Below are 23,792 nucleotides of genomic sequence, written 5' to 3'. Positions count from 1 at the left end.
TCTCCTAATGTATCTCCCCACTCCTGACCTGAAGCCCCCTGTTCCTCTCCTATCTCTCCACTCCTGACCTGAAGCCCCCTGTTCCTCTCCTATCTCTCCACTCCTGACCTGAAGCCCCCTGTTCCTCTCCTATCTCTCCACTCCTGACCTGAAGTCCCCTGTTCCTCTCCTATCTCCCCACTCCTGACCTGAAGCCCCCTGTTCCTCTCCTATCTTCCTTACTCCTGACCTGAAGCCCTCTTCTCCAGCCCCTTAACGCCCCTGCGTCGCAGGGTCTGCCCTCTCTGCCCTGCTTACAGGCTGCCGGGGGTCCTGGGTTCAGCTAATTAAATGGTCTCTTTCCGGCCCTGCAGGGGACTTCCAGTTTGCTGTGGCCTCAGACGACAACTCTGAGTTCTGGCTTAGCCCTGACGAGAACCCCCTGAATGCCCGACTACTGGTTTATGTAGGCCAGGTAAGAAACAGAGAATATACACCATATGTAAATAATTATATTTCCCAAATTGTGGCGACATACTGAAATATATTGAACTATGGCATTAAAAATGAAAATCCAATCATGTTAAAGACATAATCGTTGCTGTCTAGTAGTTTCATTTTCTGTCAGTCTTTTTAAAGGGCTGTGGTATTGGAAAACAGATGGCGCATTCATTACTGTTAATTTAGTGTAATTTCAGTTTTTTATAGTATTTTTTATATTATTCTGATAAACAGGGTGATCCTGAAATCAGTTTATATTCTTTCTGAAACACAGGTAAGGCAAGGTAATTAATCTGTGTTATCTGAGTATATATCCAGCTGTGTTGATAAATACTATGTAAAAAATGCAAACGCTGTATAATTTGCTCTGGATTACAGCGTCTGCTAAATGCCTGTAATGTAATGTAAAATAATGATTGGGTTATATTACATACCATTTGGCTTTGGTGCATTTATTGTGCTGGAATCCTGGGCTTTCATTTGAACTGTTCTGGGTTCAGCTCACAGTATCAGTGTTGGAGGCAGAGAGTTGGAGGTTTAGGTCTCAGCGCTGCCCATGCGGCACGGTAGCCTGACGGGTCAGGAAGTTCAGCCATTACATGGTGATGGTGTCAGTTGGATCAGCAGCCGAGGCTGATGGGAGAATAATGAGGTCTGGCTTGGCTCACCGTGTCACCCTAACAATTGTTCCGAGACCAGCAGGGGCACAGGTGTTAGTGTGTGTGTGTGTGTGTGTGTGTGTGTGTGTGTGAGAGAGAAAGAGCACAAGAGCTCTTGAGCAGAGTGAAAAAGATCATGTCTGTGTTTGTATAGGATGTGCGTGTGTAGTGTTGGTGACATGCGTGTCCAAGTGAGTGAGACAGAAAGCAGTCATATTCAGTCTGTTCCACTGAATCTGTTCATTTTGCATCACTTCATCTCACAGAGCTGGGTTGGAAAGGTCTCTACTTACATGGAAATTTCATACTGGAGATATTATGGAACAGCTGAATGACGAACTTCACCTCAGTCCATTTTGCATCCATTTTGAAATGCCAAATTACCTACTGGGGGGAATAGTGCCAAATCACTCTGTCGGTTACTTAGCCTTCTGTTTCTCTGCCTCCAAAGGTATCACAAGACACCCCTGGCAGACACTGGGTGACAGTCATGGATGGCAACACCTGTTATATCAGATGTGACATCCGTATTAAATGTGAGGTGGAAGAGATTGGGGCCCCCCGACCCTGCTGCAGGAACACGCGTTGTTGCGGAGAACACCATGGGACATAATGTGACAAGTTCACCCCAAATTGCAAATGACATTTGCTCTCACTTCTGTTGCAAGCTGTCGTTGCTCTTAATGAGGGCCAATTTCAATATACTGCAATGCATACCATGTTGGGAATTGGGATGCTTAATGAGGATCAGCCACATGTTTGGTATTGCTTTCTAAATGTCTTAACGAGATACAGTATGAGTATGGTTTCAAACATAACTCACTTTTAGTGACTGCAGAATCCCACAGAAAAATCATATAAATAGATAGGTTCACTCTGAAGAAGCTCCCTGGAAACAGGATGTGATCGAGGAAATAGATCTGTAGTGATCAGGACAAAGGTCTGAAACTAGTCATGGGGGGCTGCAGCATCTGCAGATTTTCATGGTGTATTGTTTATTGTTTATTTGATTCCCCATTAATTGTTGCCAAGGCAGAAACTACTCTTCCTGGTGTGAAAAAACATATATGTACATTCACGCTAGCCCATGGAATGCTGTATCTTTGGAACACAGGACATGTCACAATCTGTGTTTTACACTAATTCACTGGCATTCTGATGAAAATAACTATAACTATTTTTCCCGTTATATGCCAACTCACAATAACACATATGTATGTCATTCATAAATTTATTATAACACTTGTAACAGAAGCGGGATGAAACATCAGAATTAGCAGGATGAAATAAGCTTCAAATAACTTTTCATTCAAATTAAGTGCATTTGCTTTGATTGCCTTTTGAAACTTTCTTTACGGCGTGCTTGGGTAATGAAGTATGGTAGACTATTCCTCCAAGGTGATTGCTGGTGAAGGGTTTTGAAGAGGGCTGAGAGAGAAAGCGAGATGAGTACACAGCTGACGGCCCGGTACAGTGGGCATTGTTGAAGGCCTGTTATTGTCTGTGGAACCAACAGACAGACAGACAGACAGGTCACATCCTGTTCTGCTTTTCTCAAGCTGTTCTGATTGTGTTCTACTGTTCTCCTTGCGCCAGTCATGCTCAGCGTCCAATCAGGCAAGCTCTGGTGGAGAGTGCTGGACAGCAGAAGACTCCAGTGAGACTGCTGTCTAGTCTGCCTGTAGCCTTACTTGTCAAACTCAAAAACAACCTATCACTCTGGCTAATTTTCCCACTCTCATGTTGCATAACTGCAACAAACCTTTGGGGATTTGCTAATAAACCAACAGACAGCTATTACTTCTGGAAAATCATTTTCTGGTGGAGGCAGCAGTTCAATGCCAAAACATTTTCTGCAACGCTTTAAATGACACGCTAGTCATATTTCAAGCTCATGACTGTGCAGCTTCCATAATAGTGTTTTGCCAAAAAGCTGGCTGGATTATTTGACTAGATTAGAATTGAGAATTTCAACAAACTGTTTAATCAAATGAGACTTACCACTGAACCATTATCAGCTCTGCCAAAACGCTGCTGCAAAACCTCTCTCTTTTCATTAGGCCTAAATGTTTCTACTGAACCAAAAACAATGCAAAACTGTCCATTAGCAACGTCTTCATCTTAAACCACCTGCATTTTGACTGGTGTTTGCTGCTGAAAACCCCCTTCCCTTCAAACATTTCACTTTTTTCTCTACATTAGTAAATAAAGGGTATATAAAGAAAATGATGACTTTCTCTGGACATTGTGGGATAATTATTTGACAATAAATGGCATACCGTAGGGCAGGCTTAATAGATCAAGTTTTTCCCATGTCCTGTCAGCAGGCAGACAAGGTATCTCAATATTAAATGTCAGCTTTAAAGGAAAGATACAGTGCAAGGTTATCCTCAGTCACCAGTGCTAGTTTTCCACGAGAGGAAGATCAGCACTGAAGTACAGTTGATGGAGAAGGGTGAGCACAGGGGTGGGTGGAGGAAATAAAAACTCACCCCAGTCAATCAAATTACGAAATCTGCTGCCACTAATCAGATTGCATTAGACAGAATAGTTAATGATGTTTTCCAGGCACCCACTGTCTGATAATGCTACTATGCCAGTGGTCAAGTAGCTTGTCATGCCCCTCTCACCCCTCCCCCCCACCCCACTCCACAGACCTCTCTCTCCACCCTCAGAGAGGGACTGTAGACTCTTTGACATGTAAGAGAAAGCTTTGGGCTTATAAATTACACCCTCACAACAGCGCTCCATACAGTGGAGTCATGGTACAAGGATGGCATATTGATTGTGGTTCCGAGCCCGAAAAGAAATGTTTATGGGTTTGTGCACCCTTCAGACAAATGCACTTGCAGAATGAAGTCAATATCTCGTGAAAGTAACTCGATTGGTCGAAGGGGCGTTCTGGCCGCACCGGCCGTGTCTTGTCTGTTTTTGCAGAAAAAGTGACGAATGGGCAGCGAGTCCTGGATTCGCAATGATTTCCTGTATTGCCCCCTTGGCCTTCACTCCACATCTGCGGTGCTAACCTGTCACCTCCAAAGTCTGAAAATCGATGGAGCGTTAATGCTAAAATTGGCGCGTGTGTCTATAGCGTCTGCATGTCAGGGAGCCCATTAGACACAGCCCTGTCTTTAAGAGCTTGGGCTCTCTAAACTCATTTTCCCCCACACGCCCAACATAAGTATTCTATTCTCTGTAGAAAATAGTAGCATCTCAAGCTTTTGAATTCCTGCGTCTGCTCACTTCCTTTGTCAAATGGAGCCGGCGCTACAAAGGGAGATGGAAAGAGGAAGAAAGGTGAGATGGGGAGAGTGGAATCCAGCATTATGTTGCTTTCCCCTCATTTTGTTAGATTCAGTGAGACAGGAGTGCTGAAATTTTTTTACCTGCTTGTTCACATCTCAGAGTAAATAAGGCAAAAGAGCGTGGGAGTGGGTATCCAAGGCCACAGTGAGAGTGTAGGGGCTATGAATCATAAAAAAACTCACTGAAAACCCTTTGAAAAGCATGTTTTTTTTAAAACATTTTTTTATTTTTTATTCTGTCAGTGTTCTAGAATTCCATTGCTTTCAACTACCAGTAGTGATTGTTTGATCAGCAATAGAATGTTCAGTTAAGAACATTCTAATCACATGCTTGTGATCTCATTCCTTAAGGGGTTAAAACAAAAACAAAAAGCAGTTTGACTATTGCTTCCTCAGCACATAAGTAGACATTGTCCAAACACCTTCAGGGAATTTGTTTTTCAAGGAAAATAACCCATTAATGACTCTCACCCCTCATTTCTGTCGATTAATGATCATCCAATAAGTAGTTGGCCGCTGATTGTCTTTCTTTTTCCTTATTTATTCTTTGCTGTTTTTCCTGAGTTCTTGTTTGTTGTGGGAAATAATTACATTTTCTGTTTTCGAAGGATCTGTTAGAATAATTATGTGTGTGATGTGGGAATATCTTTTTGGCAATGAAAAGATCCACAGTGTTGGAAATGCTAATGAGAATATGCGGAATCTATGGTATGGGATATTTAGCCGCATCCTGACTCTGGGCTATCTTTAGCTTTGCCTGCTGCGTATGTGCGTGTATTTTGTGTATGTACAGGGCTGCTGGGTGGCTTATTCGGTTAAGGCACCACACTGTGGTGCACGGATGGATCAAATCCATCAGCCTTGGATCAAATCCGGGCCGTGCCAGTGCCGACTGTGGGTGATGCACAATTTTCGATTGCGTTGCTTCGGGAATTGGAGAGTTCAGTTGTATAGGGCCTGTAGATTGCAGTCAGAAGCTGCATATGAAAGGTCTTCTACTGAATCTGCTCAACGTGAGCATGGCTGCAGTCTGTGTTGTGTAAAGAAGCAGCTGGCGACACCTCGTGTTTTTTGGGGTAGTACTGTGTTTGTCTACACTCTTATGAATTGGCAGTGGGGTTCGCAACATGAATGCGACTGCTGTTGCGATGATTGGACATTCCAAATTGGAGCGGGAATTGGATGTACTCATGTTGGACACCAAATTTCCTTACATAAAAAATTTATACATGGCTGAATAATTTACAACAAAAGTCACCCATGCCTTGTCAATCTGAGTAATGGGGTTTTATGAAGGAAACAAGAATGTAATAGGAACTCCAGACAAATGCACATTTTCACATATATGGCTGTGAGTTGGACTGAGCTAATGTAATTATGTTTAGTGCACCTCAGCATGGACCACCTACTTCATAGGAAAGCGATTGTGTAGCATGCGCACATCTCACATTTGCGTAAATCCCATCTGGGAGTGCAAAAAAATGTACTTCCATTTTTTGAGTCAGGATCTGGCCTTAAGTACTCTAAGGATCTGACCCTAAAAGTGGTGTGTACAGTATAGAGAAGTTATTGTGTGAATAGTGTTGTGTGTGAAAGGTTTTGATGGTCAGTGTGTTAGTCCTCACAAACAGTTGAAAGAGATCTTTGAGCCTTTGGATCTCAGCTTATTTAGAAGCCAGGAGCCATGGCAACCAATTAACACAATGGCTTTTCATGCTTACATGACTTAAAAAGAAAGAAAGAAATGCACAAACAATTAAGTGACCGCATGCTGTGATTTCTGCCAAATGACTCCATTATGGAGCAAAGACTGCAGGGGTGCTAATTAGCTTCCTTAACTCTGTGAGAAAATGGGTGTCCTGTGTGTAACTACAGGGCAGTGTTGGAATACACCCTGAGCTTGTTTATGAACTTGACTTGAAAAAGTTACAAAAGCATGTGCGTGCGCACGCATACGCATGCACACTCATATACACAAACACAGGCACAACACACATACATGCACAACCTTATGCTGATGCACACATGCATGTGCGTACACCAGAAATTTTTATGCCACATATTCAGGCCCCTGGTCTGTTTGTTCATCATTGGTCCTTGGAGGTGTGGACATCACTCTAAATCGTGTTGTTTGCACTGATTGATTAGGAGAAGCTTCTTATCAACCAGTGCGCACAACATGATTTAGAGTGATGTGAACACTTCCAAAGGACCAATGATGGACCAGCAAACGTGGTGTACATCAGCGTCCCTTTATCTTGACCAGGAAGATTTGAAAGAGCCAAAAGTGCTGGTTTCTGGCACTGAGAATGATTTGCGACTGAATCCCAGGAGCGATTGTGGAAAATCCTTTAGCGATAGCTCACCTGCACTCAGCACACCTGTGGAGACACGCCTGTAGAGTCCGCGTAGCATCCTTACCGCGTTATTACAGCGTGTGCTCCCGGTTCTCCTGGCGACTGGGCGTTCGGTGCGGCGACTGGCGCGGCGGCAGCTTGCCGGATCAGCGTCTGCCAGATGGCTTCTTAACAGAATAAAGTCAGGAAGGGAAAACAAAGTGCCACCATAGATAACGTGGCAGTTTGAGCCGCACAGTCTGTTCTTTATCACAGCAAAACTCCTGCTGTTGTTTTATTCCTCTTATCGTGACTCTACCGGCGCAAGCTGCAGCCATGTCAGGGGAAAAGATTAGAAATACAATTTGCAGCTCTCGTTCTGTGCTTAGCCCAGTCCAAGCTTATCCCATCACTTAGAAACAATTTGTAACAATGCTACTATTTATAGCATTTAAATCTGTGTGTAACAGTCTTTATTTCCGCCAGTGTCAGCGTGCAATAGCCTCTCTATTTGCCCTAGTAATACACTGTAACAGGTGTCTAAACTTATGACATTTTACTTTTCCTGATATAACAGTGTGCGGCAGGTGTCTATAAGTTTATTTTCCCTGGTACAGCATTGTGTAACAGTCTTGTTTACCTTGTCACAGCAGTGTGTGGCAGTTTTATTTTCCCTGTAACAGCAGTGTTTAACATCCTTATTTACCCTGTAAGAGCAGTGTGTAACAGTGTTATTTACTCTGGTACAGCAGCGTGTAACAGTCTTATTTACCCTCTAGGAGCAGTATGTAAGTGTCTTTATTCTGTCTGTCTCTCAGCTGGGATCCGAGTGGACTGCACCCGGGGAGTTCACCAAGTTCAGGTCCCAGTCATCCAAGTCGGTGCAGTAAGTACCTGCTCTTCTGCCATCACCCGCCATTAAAGACCAGGCGTTTACTGTGGCCACCCTGTGTGGGGTGATAAATTACCGTGACAGTATTCATTCACACCGAGGGAGGATGTTTCTGCTGTGATTTCCCATCATGCTTCTCTGTGACTCAGCAAAATAGCAGCCGAGCTAAGGCTCAGTTGTAAATGTGTCTATATTAGCATATTAGCTCTGTTCTATCTATTTTTATTATTTCATTTCCGTATATATTTAGCCGAGGTTCTTTTCGAGAGTGACACTAATAGTACACTCAGAATGCTGATTGGACTATGAAAGGTTTAAAAGTGTTCTCTTCCTCACACACACACATGCACACATACCCACATCTTTTACTGTGTACCAGCGGGCCCTGTTGATTCTGAAACTCACTGTTCATTCTGAGACTCTTATGCTTTCATAGTGAAGGGATCCCTAGAGGTGCTGATTGTGTGAGCAGTGTTGTGGGGTGTATTTTCTGAAAGCCTGTAGATGTGGAGTCTAGCTGTGTAGCTGAGGCAGCCTGGCGGGGGAGAGGGGCAGTGGTTGGGTTGAGGAGGGGGTTGGGGTGTGTTTTGATTGCCTCGGGCCTGGGTACATCTGAGGTGGCCAAGCGCCAATTCCTGTTAAATATGAAATCAAAGCATTGCTTCAACAAAACCATTTCCCTTTCCCCCTTCCTCTCTCTCTTTCTCTCTCCTCCCTCACCCTTTCTTTCTTACTCTGCCTCTCTCTCTTCTTTCTCTCTCCTCTTTCTCTTCCGGTTCACGTCTTCCGCATTCGCCCCGGAAAGATCCATAGACTTGTAAAGAGTTTTTCTCTATTATAGTCTCCCCTCTCAAGTTTTTTGTACTTGCTGTTTTTTACGTCTGTTTATTAGTTAGTGCGATCTGTGATGTTTAAGAGTGCCTGTGTTTTCCCCTTTGTTCCCCCTGAGCATTCATTGTGACTTGGGAACAAGCAGAGTGATTTTTCACTGTGAGCTAAACTGCCTGGTGGAAGAGATATTTCACTCTTGGGGGGCGGGGGGGGGTCATTAAAACAGAAGTGTCATTTGATGCTCATTTTAATCACTGCCCCACCACCCTGGGACCTGTGCTGACAGCGTGGGGGGGGGTGTGGGGGCCGGGGGGGGGGGGGGGGGGGGGGGGGGATGTAGTGACATAATTCAGTAAGTGTGACATAATTCACCTCCTGCTGTCAGCTTTGCAGTGAGTGCTTACTGGGTTTTAAGAATAGGTTGGTGATGCTAAACAATGAGGTTTTTAGCAGCCTTAATTGCTACTCTCTCAGAACTGTGATCTGCCAAACTGCCTATCAATTTTGGGAGAATATCCATAACAGTATTACACATTACATTCTAGTTATTTGGCAGACTCTCTTACCCTGAGTTACAAACAAAGTATTCTTCTGCATCTTTATGTGGCAACTTTAAATAATAATAAAAAGCATAATTGTAATTCCTGAAGTTCTGCCTGGAAAATATTCTATTCTATTCTATTCATAACTGTTATAATCATCATAATAACCATTATCATTATTGATAATCATAATAGCAATATTGGTAATCATGGTAATTCCAATAATTAATTATCAAATGATTAATTAATTGAAAATAATGAAATTATTTAATAATTACTGTATTCCTTAAAAAAGCATACTATGATTGTTCTCATGATAATATATGAATTGTTCAATTGTTGTGTTCCAGTGTCCAGTGTTCTTTAGTGCTGTAGCGTTGTGTTCCAGTGTCCAGTGTTCTTTAGTGCTGTAGCATTGTTTTCCAGTGTCCAATGTTCTTTAGTGCTGTAGCATTGTGTTCCAGTGTCCAGTGTTCTTTAGTGCTGTAGCGTTGTGTTCCAGTGTTCAGTGTTCTTTAGTGTTGTAGTGTTGTGTTCCAGTGTTCAGTGTTCTTTAGTGCTGTAGCGTTGTGTTCCAGTGTTTTTAGTGCTGTAGCATTGTGTTCCAGAGTCCAGTGTCCTTTAGCTCTTCCTCATGTGTACAGGGGTGGACTCCAGACGGGACAGAGAGGGGGAGCCTGCTCCTCGTCCCCAGGGTCACTTAAGAGCAGTTGACTTTCGCTGCATTATTCATATAGTGTACCTTCAGATAAGCACTCACCCCATTACAGAGAAAGACCGTGGAAGTGTTGATATGCACGGCCTCGGGGACGTACTTTGGAGTTGGAGACAGGCTATAAAAGACAAAAAAATGCCCATGGTAAAATGAGTAACACTTTACCCTTCAGGTGTACAGCCACAGCCATTCTTAGTGATCCTCAATCCTGGTTCTGGAGAGCCACAGAGTCTGCTGGTTTTTGTTTTCACCTTTAGATTAGCAGCTGCCTTGGGCCCAATAATTCAAATCCAAGGAACCAGGTTACTTGAGTTAGCTGTGTAGTCAATTGTTTAAACTGATTAATTGCTGTGATACTCAAGGGCTGAGCAACAACAAAAAGCCAGCACACCCCATGGCTCTCCAGGACCAGGACTGAAGACCACTGTTCTATATTCTGACTAAATATTTAGCTTGTTCTGCCCCTCTTGTCTCATTTTAGGGAAGGATGTGGCCCTTGTCATATGTCGATATAACATGTAACATACTGCCATGGTTACAAATTTGACTGCACCCATTCATGAATATTCATAATGAGCTGGCAAGTCTCTGCGCACCGTTTTAAGCTTCAACTAGGACCAAATTTTCATTGTCACCCGCACATGGAGCTGAATATCTGTTCAATGTATATAGCATCCGTGCTGTAACTCCCCTTGGTTTGGCAGGGCATAGCTATCTCTCTGCCATGTTTGCATTTGCAGTCTGTCTGTGTGAGTGTTGGGTATTTGAGCTCCTGTTTTCTGTTTGCATTTCTGAGACAGATGTTGAGATTTTGAGATGCTGTAGGTGCGTTGGTGGGGAGGGGAGTGGGGGTGAGGGGTGGGGCGTGGGGGGGCGTTGTGGTGCAGTTTAGCAATGCGTTTGGATAGAGAACAGATATCTTGATCATATGATGCACAACCCCTCCTGACCAAAGGGTGTATTGCATGCATTCTGAACACCCTCTACCTCAAAATGTCATGCAAATTTCTGGAAACGGTGTGCTGACAGGATATTTACATTATTTGCAAGTTGGAGGGAAAGTATAAAGAGAGCTAGAGTTGTGTTGTGTTTTCCAATGAGCACAAGTCCTGCTTTTGTTCTCCATGCTGGCTGTCCTCTTCTGTAGCTGCAGATTAAACAGCTGTCATTGAAGAAAGAATCACTTGCATAATCCGTGAGGTTCACGCAAAGTTCCCCTTTTTACTCTTAATAAAGTTTGGGAGATGTCCATGACAAAAAGTCTTTCTTTTCAGCGTTTCTCAGCCTTTACTGACCCCCCCCCCCAAAAAACATCAAATTGATGAAACCAGCCAGGGGCTGAATTTCTGCTTGAGCTGAACATGAATAATTTTATAGCTCTGAATTCTTTGGCTTTACTGAAAATAAGGTTCATGAATATCAATGGGGATAACGTGTGTGTGTGTGTGTGTGTGTGTGTGAGTGTGAGTGTGTGCGTGCATGTGTGTGCATGTGTGCATGCATGCATGTTTGTGTGCAAGTTTTTGTGTAGAAATATTCAAACTTGATACTGTTGCCTTTCAGATCCTCCCCCTAAGTACACACCTGTCCCCATCGAAAAAAAGAGAAAATGTTCACAGCTACGCAAAATTAAGAAAACAATAACAAAAAATGTTAATGGACAAATTATTATTTATATATTGTTATTAATTGCTAGTGATTGTCCCTGGTAGACGGTCTGTGTTTGGTCTGCCCTGCCGATGTGACATGGTGTACGCTACTGTCAGGCGATTGCCAGGCCGTTCTTAAGCCCACGCTTGTTAGTTTGACAGAAGCAGCACTGAGCCCTCATTTCTTGAGGCAAAGCAGAAGGTGAAGGTGAAGTGGGATATGGGCAGGGAGCATGGGGGGTGGGGGTTCTCCTACTTTAAATTGTGTGACAAACCGAAAATCTCTGACCCCCCCCAACAACCCCCCCATTCCCACCCCCCACCCACCCCCGCTCCCAAATTTCCAGATTCTCAGTTTTCCAGTTTCAAGCAATTATTAAAGAGACAGAAACAAGAGTTTGGAGGCAATTTCCCTGTCAGGTCTCATATTACTGTACAGTGGGGCTTTTTTAACACACATTTTTTCCCTCCCATCAACATGGGGATTCACAGTATCATGCAATAAAACTCCCATATTACTCTCATAAGTGAAGCAGTGGTAGTCACCATTCATTTCCTAGGTTATTCTGTGGGGGGGGGGGGGCGCATTTTGAATGGTGTTTAAAGAGTTATGGGTTTCCCAAAAAGGTGCATGGTTCCTATGGAGGAAGTGCGCTGAGTGTAATGCAATGCAATGCAATGCAATATAACATAAGCAGATGTTCTTTATGGTTGCATTTGCTTTGCAAACAGAGGGCGATACTGTAACAGTGCCACCTTGTATGAAGGGGTACCCATGCAGCAACACTGAGTATTACCCATTTAAATGGCCAGAATTTTTCCACCACAGTTCACCTTGCTTCACGCAAAGCTATAGCAGTATGTTCTGCAGGAATTTATCCTGTAAAGCAGTTACATAAAGGGATGTTGCCTTAGTTTCTGTGTTCTGGTGTCACCTGGGGTAATGTGCTACATGAGAGTTAATACACAGAGGTTCCTCATAAAGAATAGTCCAGAAATTCTGTGTAAGCGTGCACGCACACGTACACACACACACACACCCATCCAGCAGCTGAGGGGTGCATCAGTGTTGAGAGCCAAATGGGAGCACAGCTCCCAGCATGGCCCTGTGCATCCATCCCAGCTGTCATTGCTCATCGGAGTGCCGCCACCTCCGCCTCCACGGGCCCCAGCCTTACCCGTTACCATGGAGACCATCAGACCTCCCATGTCTTTGATGGTTGGTGGAACTCTAGGAACAAAAGACTGCAAGATTTTTGTGAAATTCCCCGCCCTCCCCAGTCTGTTTCACGTGCCATTGCCTCCTGGGAAATAATGAAAAAACTACCTAAGAATTGCCTCTGTCTTTCAGTCAGTGCAGGCCTCTGTCAAACAGACCCCAGCCGGAGAACTGAGAACCACGGCAGATCTCCACTCAGGCTCCTCCATTGTGCTGTTATGGGTATCTGCAACATGCTGCCCTTCTCAATCAGGGTGTGCAGTTGCTCAGTTCTACCACAGTTCAACTCCCGGCTAGATTAGCATTTATGCAGATGTCTTTGATGCTGTGGAATAGGAAACCTCCTTGCCCCTCCCCTCCACCACCCCCTTAGCTGTAATTGGCTTCTATATATAAAAAAACACAACCAAAATTGTTCACAAAAAGCATGTAATGAGAACAATGTAAGCAGAAGACTAGGGTGAGGTACTGTAAGGGCTATCAGCAGGTGAACAGTGTACTGAAGGCACAGAGCTTACTTTTTCAGGTCATAACGGTGCTAGAGCAGAGGTCTATGATTAATGAGATTGGCTGGGTGTAGTAACATTACCCCATCCCCCTTTATGACAAAGCGACCAGGTTACTGTACATATTTTTTCATTACAGCGAAGAGACGGGACATTGGTTTGCTGTTCGTGAGTTCGTAAAATGGTGCCTGAAGTGGCCAGTGGCATACCCATCACATTTAATGAAAGGATTTGGTTGCCGTTTGGTTGGTTCTTGTTCAAGCTGGCTTCACTTGTTAAATCATGCAACACAATAATAGTTTCGGCACAGTTATTAATGTCAGGTCTGCCTTGGCTACAGCCTGTTTCCCTCTGGCCACCACTGTCTTTAATAGGTTGTTAGATTTGACCCGGTCAAGGTTCGAGGTGTCTTCTTGATCTGTAAAGTCAAACTCTTGTGGTGGCAGCTTCAGAAGGCTTTTTTTTCTGAAGAAGAAGATGAAGAAAGAAAAAGATCATTTTTTCCAACCCTCTGCAGACTTTAATGCCGATTTTAAGTTTATTAATGTTTATTAAGGATTCTCATAAGCTGACATGCAAGCGACAAGCTAGGCTTTCACAGGTCCACATGAATCACGGATTTCAACATAAGAGAAAGTACTGTGTGCACCACAGTACTTGGTGGGAGGGTCATTTTTGTTTGGCTGTGAGTTAACCGCCCCTGCTGTCCTCGTTCCACACCCCCTGCCCCTCCCCAGCCCACTGCAGGCCTTTCGAGCAGCAGCGAGGTAACCCAGACAAGCATCCTGATTCACCCTCAGCCAGGCAGAGCAGTTTCCCCTGATGGATCTCCTCAAATTCTGAAGACCAGATGTGGAAAACAAACCTCATAAACACTCTTGACCCTGTGCCTCCTCTACCTTTATTCTTTCTCCTCTCACTTTCTCTCTCTCTCACTCACACACTCAGTCAAACACACACACATACACACTCATCACACACACTCATCACACACAAGCACACCTTCTATGAGTTGGGTAGGGACTGAGAGAGCTTTTTTAATTTTGGGGGCTGAAGGAACCCTTTGTACACCAGGCGAGGGCGGAGAGTTATGGCGGGAGTTAGAGCTGGGGTGGAGGGAATAATACTTCCTGTAGTGTTTCATCGATTCTTTGTGTTCCGCTTATTTTTTGCTAGATTGTTGCTACGATCAATTTATTTTTTGTTATTACAGTTTCTTTTCCTTTGGCTGTTTCCATTTCCTTTTTTTAAAGGGTAGCAGGACTGTCTGGCCTCTTTTTCTTTTTCTTGCTGTATTCAGACTGGTGAAAGCAGAGTGTAGCAGACAAAGAAGAGACCACAGTTGAGAGTGCATTGGTGGAGATGGAATCCCTGCCCGTGCGGGGCAATCGCATACGGCTTCAGGGGCAGCGGCCCTGCGGACTGTGCCACTTGTCTCAGCCATTAAAACATTTATTTCCTGTGTGCCTCTGTTGCTGGAGAATACAGGACACCTTGAAAGATTGTCTCTTTTGCTGTCCCCCCCCCCCCCCCCCCCCCCCACCGGATCCCCTCATCTCCCCACTTCTCTCTTTCTTTTTCTGTCTTCTCCCCCTCTCTTTGCTATTCCCTCCTAACGAGACAAGGCTGGGACAGTCTTGGGGGCTGTTCAGCTTTCACACCCGCAGCTGCTGACAGGTAGAGCAAATATATTTTTATTTTTTATTTTTTTTTGTTCCAGGAGCGCGGCGTGTCAGGCGTGGTTTTGAGCCGCCTTGATGCATCAGATTATTCACACGCCGGGTGCGATACAGAATCTTCTGGAACTCACGCAGGGTCCTTCCACAGCACTCAGGGGGCCTGTTTACTGAGGTGCCTTCTGAGCTCAGTTCCGTTTGGCGGGTCTGTCTCTTCTCGGAGAAAGGAGGAGAGGGAACAGGTGCAGAAGGAAGAAAGAAGGAGAGAATGGGGGTCTTGGGAAGGCGAGCTAAGAGGTGTCCCAGTGGAATGGCTGGGTAGGGCCGATCAGTATTAAAATGGGCTGGGGGTGACCTTTAGCGTCGGAAGTGGGGATGAGAGGGATGAGAAATCTGCGGGCTTCTTTGATGTCACATCTGGCTCTTCTGGGAGGAGCTGCATGATGAGAGACAGGCTGTGCTGACATTTTACTAAACCCTTCTTTGTGTGTGTGTGTGTGTGTGTGTGTGCGTGCATGTGGGTGTGTTTGTCTGTGTGTGTGCGTGTGTGTGTGTGTGTGTGTGTGTGTAGGTGTGTGTGTGTGTGTGTGTATGTGTCCGTGCATGGCTGTATGGGTGTGAATGTTACAGAATGCCTTTAGTGCATAATTGTGTATAGGTGGGGGTGGGGATGAGGTAGAGGGAGGGAGTGAGAGAGACTGGAGAGAGAATAGACACACAGAGACAGAGGTATAGAGAGAGTGGCCAGAGACAGAAAAAAAGATCAAAGGAGAGAGAGAGAGCAAGAAACCAAAGAAGAGAGGGAGAGAGAGACATTAATTTAATAAATGCAATTTGATGTGTGACAGGTGATGGTGCTAAACTGTATTTCCTCAGAAGGGTGGGTGTATGCGTTTAAATTTGTGTGTTTGTGTGTAAGTGTGTGTGTATGTATGTGTGTGTCTTTTGTGTGGTTATACTTTGAATTCACAGGAGGAAAGAGAGATGGTCAAAGAAATCTCTGTTAAAAGCCGTGCATGTCAATCACATAATCACCTTTCCAGACTAATGAGTTCTGAAATATCTATTATTGAATCAGTGCAATATTGTGAGCAATTATACCTGTTATGTACAAAGAAGAAAGGCCTTAACCCTTTGATGTTGTACAGACCATGCATCTTGAAAAGGCAAATATGGAAAGGTAGCCATGGGTCCTGAGTAATCACACAGAACGGCTACACAAGTGCATTGAATACTAATGGGGTTACTAACGCAGTGAGAGGGGTAAAACCAGGCCATGTGACTTGGCTCATTAAAGAATAAGGGAGCTTTGCTGCTAATGGGTGCCGAATTGCATTGTTTATTGTTGAGGAGTCAGCTGTTGTAAATGTTGCTGTGGTGTTCATTATTCAAAATGGGGGAAGGCAGGACCCCAGAACCCTCTCTTCTCTATCCACCCCTGCTCCCCCCTCCCCACCCCCACTCCCCAGCCACTGCCTTGGGACACAGCTTTGGGAGACCTCTGATCCTCCCTCTACCTCTGTTTGTGGTAATTGGCTAATTTAAATGGGACTGTTGTTAACAGCACTTTCCCCTCAGGCATACTGTTTCGGATATGTATTTTATAAGCTGCACTGGGTCGTCCTCGACATTGTCCTCCTCTGTATAGTAAATATCTCTGAAATGCAGGGTTTTAAACTAAACTGAAGGGGGTATCAAAGAGTGGGTGAAACTCCTGAGCTGTGAAACGCGATCCCAGTAGCTAATAGTATGTCAAGTCATAGTTGCCAACTTTTTCCCATAGAAAGTTGCTCAGGCATCCTCAAAAGGTCAATAGAAGTCACCAAATGGTGGCATGCATTGCTTTGCACAGTTCTGGCATCATCGCATACGTATTTGCTTATGAAAACGTGCTACATGAAGGAGGAATATTTTCTGAAAAGACGCCTAGAACATAATAGAATATTTTTAAATACACTTCATTTCCAAAAGTATGGGCACTAATATGGAGTTGGACCCCCCCCCCCCCCCCTTTGCTGCTGTAACAGCATCCACTCTTCTTTTGAGCCACAAGAGCATTCGTGAGGTTAGAAACTATGTTGGGCGTAAGGCCTGGCTCGCAGTCGGCATTCCAATTCATCCCAAAGGTGTTTGATGGAGTAGAGGTCAGGGCTCTGTGCAGGCCAGTCAAGTTCTTCCCCACCGAACCCAGCAAGCCATTTCTTTCTGGACCTTGCTTTGTACACAGGGGCATTGTCATGGTGAAAGAGGAAAGGGCCTTCCCCAAACTGTTGTCACAAAGTTGGGAGATCACAATTCTCTAGAATGTTGTTGTATGCTGTAACTTAAATATTTCCCTTCACTGGAACTACGCTATGCTAAACTAGCCTAAACCATGAAAAACAGTCCCAGGCCATTATTTCTCCTTTACAGTTGGCTCTATTCAAGCCGGTACAGTTGGCACTATGCATTCCGGCAAACCCAGATTCATCCGTCAGACTGCCAAATAGTGCAGCCTGATTCATCACTCCAGAAAATGTGTTTCTACTGCTCCAGAGACCAATGGCGGTGTGCTTTACACCACTCCAGCCGACGCTTGGCATTGCGCAGGGTGGTCTTAGGCTTGTTGGTTGCAGCTCTTTTCATGAAGCTCTTGACGAACACTTCTGGAGCTGACATTGTTTCCAGAGGTAGTTTGGAACTCCGCAGTAAGTGTGGCAAACAAAGACACATGAACTTTTCGTGCTACATGCTTCGGCACTCAGCGGTCCCATTCTGTGAGCATGTGTGGACTACCACTTTGTGGCTGAGCTGTTTTTGCTGTTTCCACTTCACAATAACAGCACTTACAGTTGACTGGGGCAGCTTTAGCAGGGCAGAAATCCGACAAACTGACCTGTTGGAAAGGTGGCATCCTATGACAGTGCCGCGTTGAAAGTGACTGAGCTCTTCAGAATGACCCATTCAACAGCCAATGTTTGTCAATGGAGACTGTATGGCTGTATTCTTAATATACACCTGTTAGCAATGAGTGTGGCTAAAATAGGCAATACCACTAATTAGAAGGGCTGTCCACATACTTTTGGAAATGTAGTGGGTATATTATGGGTGTATTATTTTATTTTATTTGATGCTAGGCCATTTTTTGAAAAAATAATGTCACTAAAAGGGTCTGAAAAGTTGAGACAAAGATCTAGAGTCAAAGTCACCAAGTTGGCAACAGTGCCCCAAATCCACACAGAAATGGATATCCAACCTCTACCTGCTCACACCTGCCGGCTAGCGTTTTTTTTTTCTTCTCAGGGAGCCGCGCAAGAATGGAGAAGGGTGGGGGGCACTCTCTGGAGCTCAGACTGTGCCTTGCATTACAATACGAGGTGGTAATTACAGGGAACCACGCCTCGGTTACGGAACAAAGAACGGGCTTTTATATTCCTGTTGCCGACGGACAGGATTTAAAACCGCTCCGTTCTTGGGGACCGGTGAATTCCGAGTGTGCAGATGCAGCCAGAGGGCCTCTGGAAAAGACGGCCAGTGCCAATGGTTGGTGGGTGGGGAGGGGGTGGGAGTTGCTGGAGAAGGTGGAGGGAGAAAGTGTCAGAAGTATTGCCTAGAGAGACAGACAGAGCTAGAGAGAGAGAGAGAGAGAGAGAGCGAGAGCGAGAGCGCTAGACAGACAGAGAGAGAGAGATTTGAGAGACGAGAGAAAAGGAGTGTGCTGCTGCTGCCTGGGGCTGGTCTTAATGTCGTTATGATTAACATGGCGGCGGCGGCCTGTGATGGCCTTTCATTTATTCATGACCCACCTGTGGAGACGAGACTGAGGGAGAGAGGCTGGTCTCGCCAGCAGGAGAAATGAAGGAACCTGCCATTTACCAACAGAGATTTTTCATTTTTTAAATTTAGCCTCAATCGGAAGGCATTAGTGAATGTTTAACAGTCATGCTGTTGAAAGCACTATTACTGTGCGGTTTGACTGCAGGTGATCATTCATCTGTGAATGAGGAAAGAAAAAGTCAGAAAGTCGTTGGCCTACGCCTGCCAGCAATCAAAGATATTTAATGCAAACAGAGCTGCTTCCTAATCACTCAGACATTGTGCTACATCCTTTTCAATTTACATTTTAAATTTAAATGCTCTTTTTAAAGTAGATTTGAACTGAAAACCTCAGGTTAAGGTATGTTTTAATTGAAAAAATATATGGGGGTTATGGTTTTAATGGAGGCTTTGATGAAAAAACATTTTTTCACGTCAAAATATGAAGGTCAAAAGCCGGAGCCTTCTTTTCTCTCTCTCTTTCTCTTTCTCTCTCTTCTTCCCGAATGCAGTCCTCTGCTTTTGTTCATTTTATTCCACTGAATTATTGAAAGGCTCAGATCGAGCTCAGCAATTAGTCAGACAATTAAAATCTCATCAGGTCCTTGTCCGTGCTGCCTTCAGTCATTTCCCCCTGTGCTGTTATCTCTCTCCATCCCTTCATCTCCTGCCTCCCTCGGTTCTCCATTCATCATAACTGATGCATCTGAGCTCCTCGGTCTAATGAAACGCAGGCAGACAGGGGCCGTATTGAGCAGCGGGGCCCTTGGGCCCTCCGGCAGGAACCCAGAACAACACCCCTTATGAAGACTTCAATATGCTTCTCGCCTTGTTCAGTAGATGTATAAACAAGATGTTATATTGGCAGCCATGTGCATTGTCCTCCCTCACTCACTGCCTTTTGCCCCACTTCCCCTCTCCCTCTCTCCCTCTCTCTCTCTCTCTCTCTCTCTCTCTCTCTTTCCCTGTTCTTCCTCTCCCTCTCTCTTTGTGTATTCCTGTCTGTGTCTCTGTCAGTGTGAGTCCTATTGTAATTGTGTGGCACCGTAGATTGTTTCCATCTAGGGATCTGTATTTACCTGCCAGTCTAAGTGGCCAGAGAGAAAGACGTGTGAAGCTGTTTGCTTAACTATTTAACTGTCTAGAGAAGCTTGTGTGTGTGTGTGTGTGTGTGTGTGTGTGTGTGTCTGTGTTCGTGTGTGTGTGTGTTTGTGTGTGTGCGCATGAGTGCCTTGTCTGTCTGAGAAGGTGTATGTCACTCCGTTTGTTTTGTGCTTGTACGTGTGTGCATATAATGTATGTGTGTTTGAGAGAATGTAACATGTACTGTACAAGTGTGTAGCAGTGTGTATGTATGTGTGTGAGTTATGTACACAGTTGTATGTTTTTATGCATGTACTATATATGCGTATGTGTGCTGTATGAATTTATGCGCACATGCACATGTACATTAGTGTGTGTGTGTGTGTGTTAGTCTTGAGTCTCCCCACAATGGAATTGTGGGAATTGTGGTACTAGCAGGGCTAAACGATAAGGCTGAGTGAAAAGAGGAAGAAATTCAAAGTTTTATTCAAACTGAATATAAAGTTTGCAAAAATAATATAGGTAAAGTAACATAGCCAGGAGACAAGTTTTACAATCAGTGGCAAGACAAAAACAAAAATAGTGGAGCGAAAAAATCAGCACCCCCACCACCTCCCCAAAAAATCTCCAAAAACTTTCTAAAAGGCTGTTTCTGTCATGAAGAAAGAAAGTAACATGTGGGTGGATGGCTGACAGAGATTGGAGGATCCAGCAGAGGGGAGCAGCATGTTCTTCTCTGAAAGGATTGACAACTGCTGCTTCTTTTCCCTCTATAGCCCACCGGTTAACCCTCCTGTTGTCCTCAGGGTAAAAAATAACCTTGAGAAAAAGTAATCGTGAGTTTATCCTGACTGTGATGCCCACTCATACACTGGAACAGTGCCTTAACAGATACCAGACCAAGCAGCCTATGCACACACTGGAACAGTGCCTTAACAGATACCAGACCAAGCAGCCTATGCACACACTGGAACAGTGCCTTAACAGATACCAGACCAGGCAGCCTATGCACACACTGGAACAGTGTCTTAACAGAATGAGCCACTCAGCAACTGCCTCCATTTGCCTCTACCTTGTTCCTGAATCACTTGGGTGGGAGGGGCAAGCTCCATCCAAACATGGCAATGCTTTCTCTATGGAGCGATGGGGCGATACACGTGCTGTGGGTGTTGCGTGTGGATGTGGGGGTGTGTGTCGAGGGAATGAGAACATGAACAAACTCATTTATATGTGTGAACCGGCAGGGGTATATGAATATGCATGACCAGAATCATCCTGTACAGGCCTTGTGCAACAGATGGTTTTTGCGATTTACCAGGCATAAATTTGCAAATGACTCGCATTTTATGTGCTGGTTTTATTTAACCAAGAGTAAAGCAGCTTGTAGGATATTGTCGTTCTGCACCTTTAATATTCCTGCTAAACTGTGTGCTGATCCAAGAAGAATGGCCTGTCTCAGCACCCTACCAGTGTACACTAGTTTTAGCACCCTGCCAGTATACAGTAGTCTTAGCACCCTGCCAGTATACAGTAGTCTTAGCACCCCGCCAGTGTACAGTAGTCTTAGCACCCCACCAGTGTACAGTAGTCCTGTCACCCCACCTGTGTATAGTAGTCTTAGTACCCCAACAGTATACAGTAGTCTTAGCACCCTGCCAGCCAGGCTGACAGCTGCCTTTGCAGCAGTCATTAGATATTGATGCAAACACACGCACGCACGCACGCACACACACACACGCACACACACACACACACACAGTTTTGTGTGCAGAGTAGCTGGGGACCAATAGTATAAATTATGCTGCAGAGATGGGGCTCAGTCAGAGAGAAATATTTTTCATTGGCATATGGAGGACCGGCTCCAGGGATCAGCGATATAGATATAGATATAGATTGCATCAGGTGGCATTCTTTCTAGAGGGGGACAAATGAAGGGGGAAAAGAGAAATAAATAAAATTTAAAAAAACCATTACATCCATAATAGCCCCCCTCCCCCACCAGTTTGCATCCCAGATGACACACTGTACAGGCATGGGCTCAATGGAAAGGTGGTGACAAACACCACTGCTGACCTGCTGCATGGCCCTGAGCATCAGGCTAGAGCTCACACACACCAAAGGCAAGTACAGTTTAACACTGCCACCTTTCTGCACATCAAGTTACAGTTATTAAATGAATCTCTCTCTCTCTTTCTCTCTCTCTCTCTTTCTGTTTCTTTCTTTCTCCTTTGGTCCTTTTCTGTCACTCTCTTCCCTCTCTCTGTTGCTTTGTCTCTGTGTCTGTCCTCCCTCCCCCTCTATCTTTATTTATCTTTATTTCCCTCTCTACCCATCCCTCTCTCTCTCTCTCTCTCTCTCTCCCCCTCCCTCTCCCTGTCCCTCTCTCTCTCTCTCTCTCTCTCTCTCTCTCTCCAGCCTCATGGCCTCCAGACGGTACTACTTTGAGATTTTGCACAAACAAGATGACAAGGGTTCGGACCATGTGGAGGCAGGGGTAAGTGCGGGGGGGTGGAGGAGGAGGAGGGGGTGGCGGGGGGAAACAAGCTCTCTGTACGTATGGCTTTCCCATGGAGGGAGTGTGCTGAATATTAGCACTGGACATCAGCCAAGCGCTTTACCCAGAATGGCTACTGCCGCATAAATCAGACTGCGCTCTTTTCCGTGGCCCTCTCTGTGAATGGCTGCTTGTTTTATCCCTGTGCCTGGAATCAATGGGCCCCAGTCAGGACGCAGGACGTGCTTCTGCCTTTTAGAATATCTCTGGTGGGCCGTACAGCTGGGGATATTTCATATGCAATGACAGATTCGCTCTAGATTGCGGGCGAATGGAAAAAAGCTTTAGCCGAATGCCTCGGCCTCTTTCTGGTCCTGTGTTGTGCGTTCTTGCGTAACGATCCAGAATTAGGGGGAAAATAAAATGGGAACATTTCATTTTTTTAAAAAGAGAATGAGTATGGCTGACCTCCGAAAATACATGTGTAGGCTTTTTAAAATAAAACATTAGACACTGACTGTGCAATGGCCTACAGCTGCAGATCCCTCCCCCTCTCCCTCCTTCCCTCTCTTTCTCTTTCTCATAATATGCAAGTGCGTGTCTCTTAGTATGAAATGATTCTCAATGTCCTCCAATGCGGGCTGTTTGAGGGTAAAATACTGCCTTTGGTATTTTTCTGAGGTCTTTTCAGTGTGCATTTTAAAGGAACCCTTTTGTTGTGCCCATTGTCAAATAGAGGAGAAGATGCTTAGGCCCCATTTGTACTTGTATTTATACGAGGCTGACAAATTCAATGTGTGATGCATTCCATGACTGTCCTCTGAAGGTAAGAAATTGAATATCGGCTGGATTTGTCCTAATCTCATCTGAACCACTTCTGCAGATAGACCAGTTCACATTTTTCTGGTATTGGATTTGAGTGTAAATCTTCCGGTGAACATCTTGTCCTGTCACCAACATTCTACTGAGAAATAGCATCCCATTATAAGCAAGCCAGAGTCATCAGGCACTCTGTTCTAGAGCTGGTTATCAGGCAGGATTGAACACTGCATGCCACGAATGCAATCTCGGCCGAAACACACAGAATCAGTGTGTACAGCACGCAATATATTGCGTGTGAATGGATGGCCACACGTACTGGAAATGCAAAAATGCGATTCAGATACGAGCGCACGGAAGGCCCTAGAGTCTGGCTGTCTCTGCATGCAGAAGACAGGCGCTCGGTGGTCACATGTAACGTTTTAGCACCATGCTGAAACTGTGCTCAAGGCTAGTGCCTTTGTAATTACAAAGAAGACTCAGCATTCTTACAGTTTCTTATGGAGACGAGGCCAGAACTGACCTTTCCGTGAGACTGAGGTCCTGTGATTTACAGACACAACCTTTGAGATGTAGCAGGTGTTTAGTTCTTTTTTTTGGTTGTTGTTTTTTTGGAAGCGGGTTCGGACACAGTCAGTTATTATTAAATCCATTATGATTGTTATTGCCCTCACAGTTGCTATGGTTATTATTACTAGGTTATAAAGCTGTCCTCCTTATTCATTTCCTTTTGGTATTTACTGCTGAAGCAGAATAGGAAATTAGATTAAAGACGACTTCAATTTGCTCTG

The 23,792-nt window shown here is 44.7% G+C and overlaps 1 protein-coding gene across 2 annotated transcripts in view; it reads left to right on the top strand.

The window, feature by feature from the left end:
- b4galnt4a (beta-1,4-N-acetyl-galactosaminyl transferase 4a) overlaps positions 1–23,792 on the top strand; it is a 137,807-nt gene that overhangs the window by 89,099 nt on the left and 24,916 nt on the right. For both annotated transcript variants that reach the window (XR_004762854.1, XM_035396501.1), the window contains exons 7-9: positions 354–454; positions 7,599–7,666; positions 22,104–22,182. Coding sequence is in view for 1 of the 2 variants with exons in the window: in XM_035396501.1 (XP_035252392.1) it covers positions 354–454; positions 7,599–7,666; positions 22,104–22,182 (248 nt within the window). In the remaining variant the exon portion in view is untranslated. The remainder of the gene's footprint in view (positions 1–353; positions 455–7,598; positions 7,667–22,103; positions 22,183–23,792) is intronic.

This window comes from Anguilla anguilla, chromosome 16 (genome assembly GCF_013347855.1).
Source record: "Anguilla anguilla isolate fAngAng1 chromosome 16, fAngAng1.pri, whole genome shotgun sequence".
Taxonomy (NCBI): Eukaryota; Metazoa; Chordata; class Actinopteri; order Anguilliformes; family Anguillidae; genus Anguilla; species Anguilla anguilla.
The sequence above is the reverse complement of the archived record's forward strand: the minus strand, read 5'-3'. Positions and strand labels throughout refer to the sequence as shown.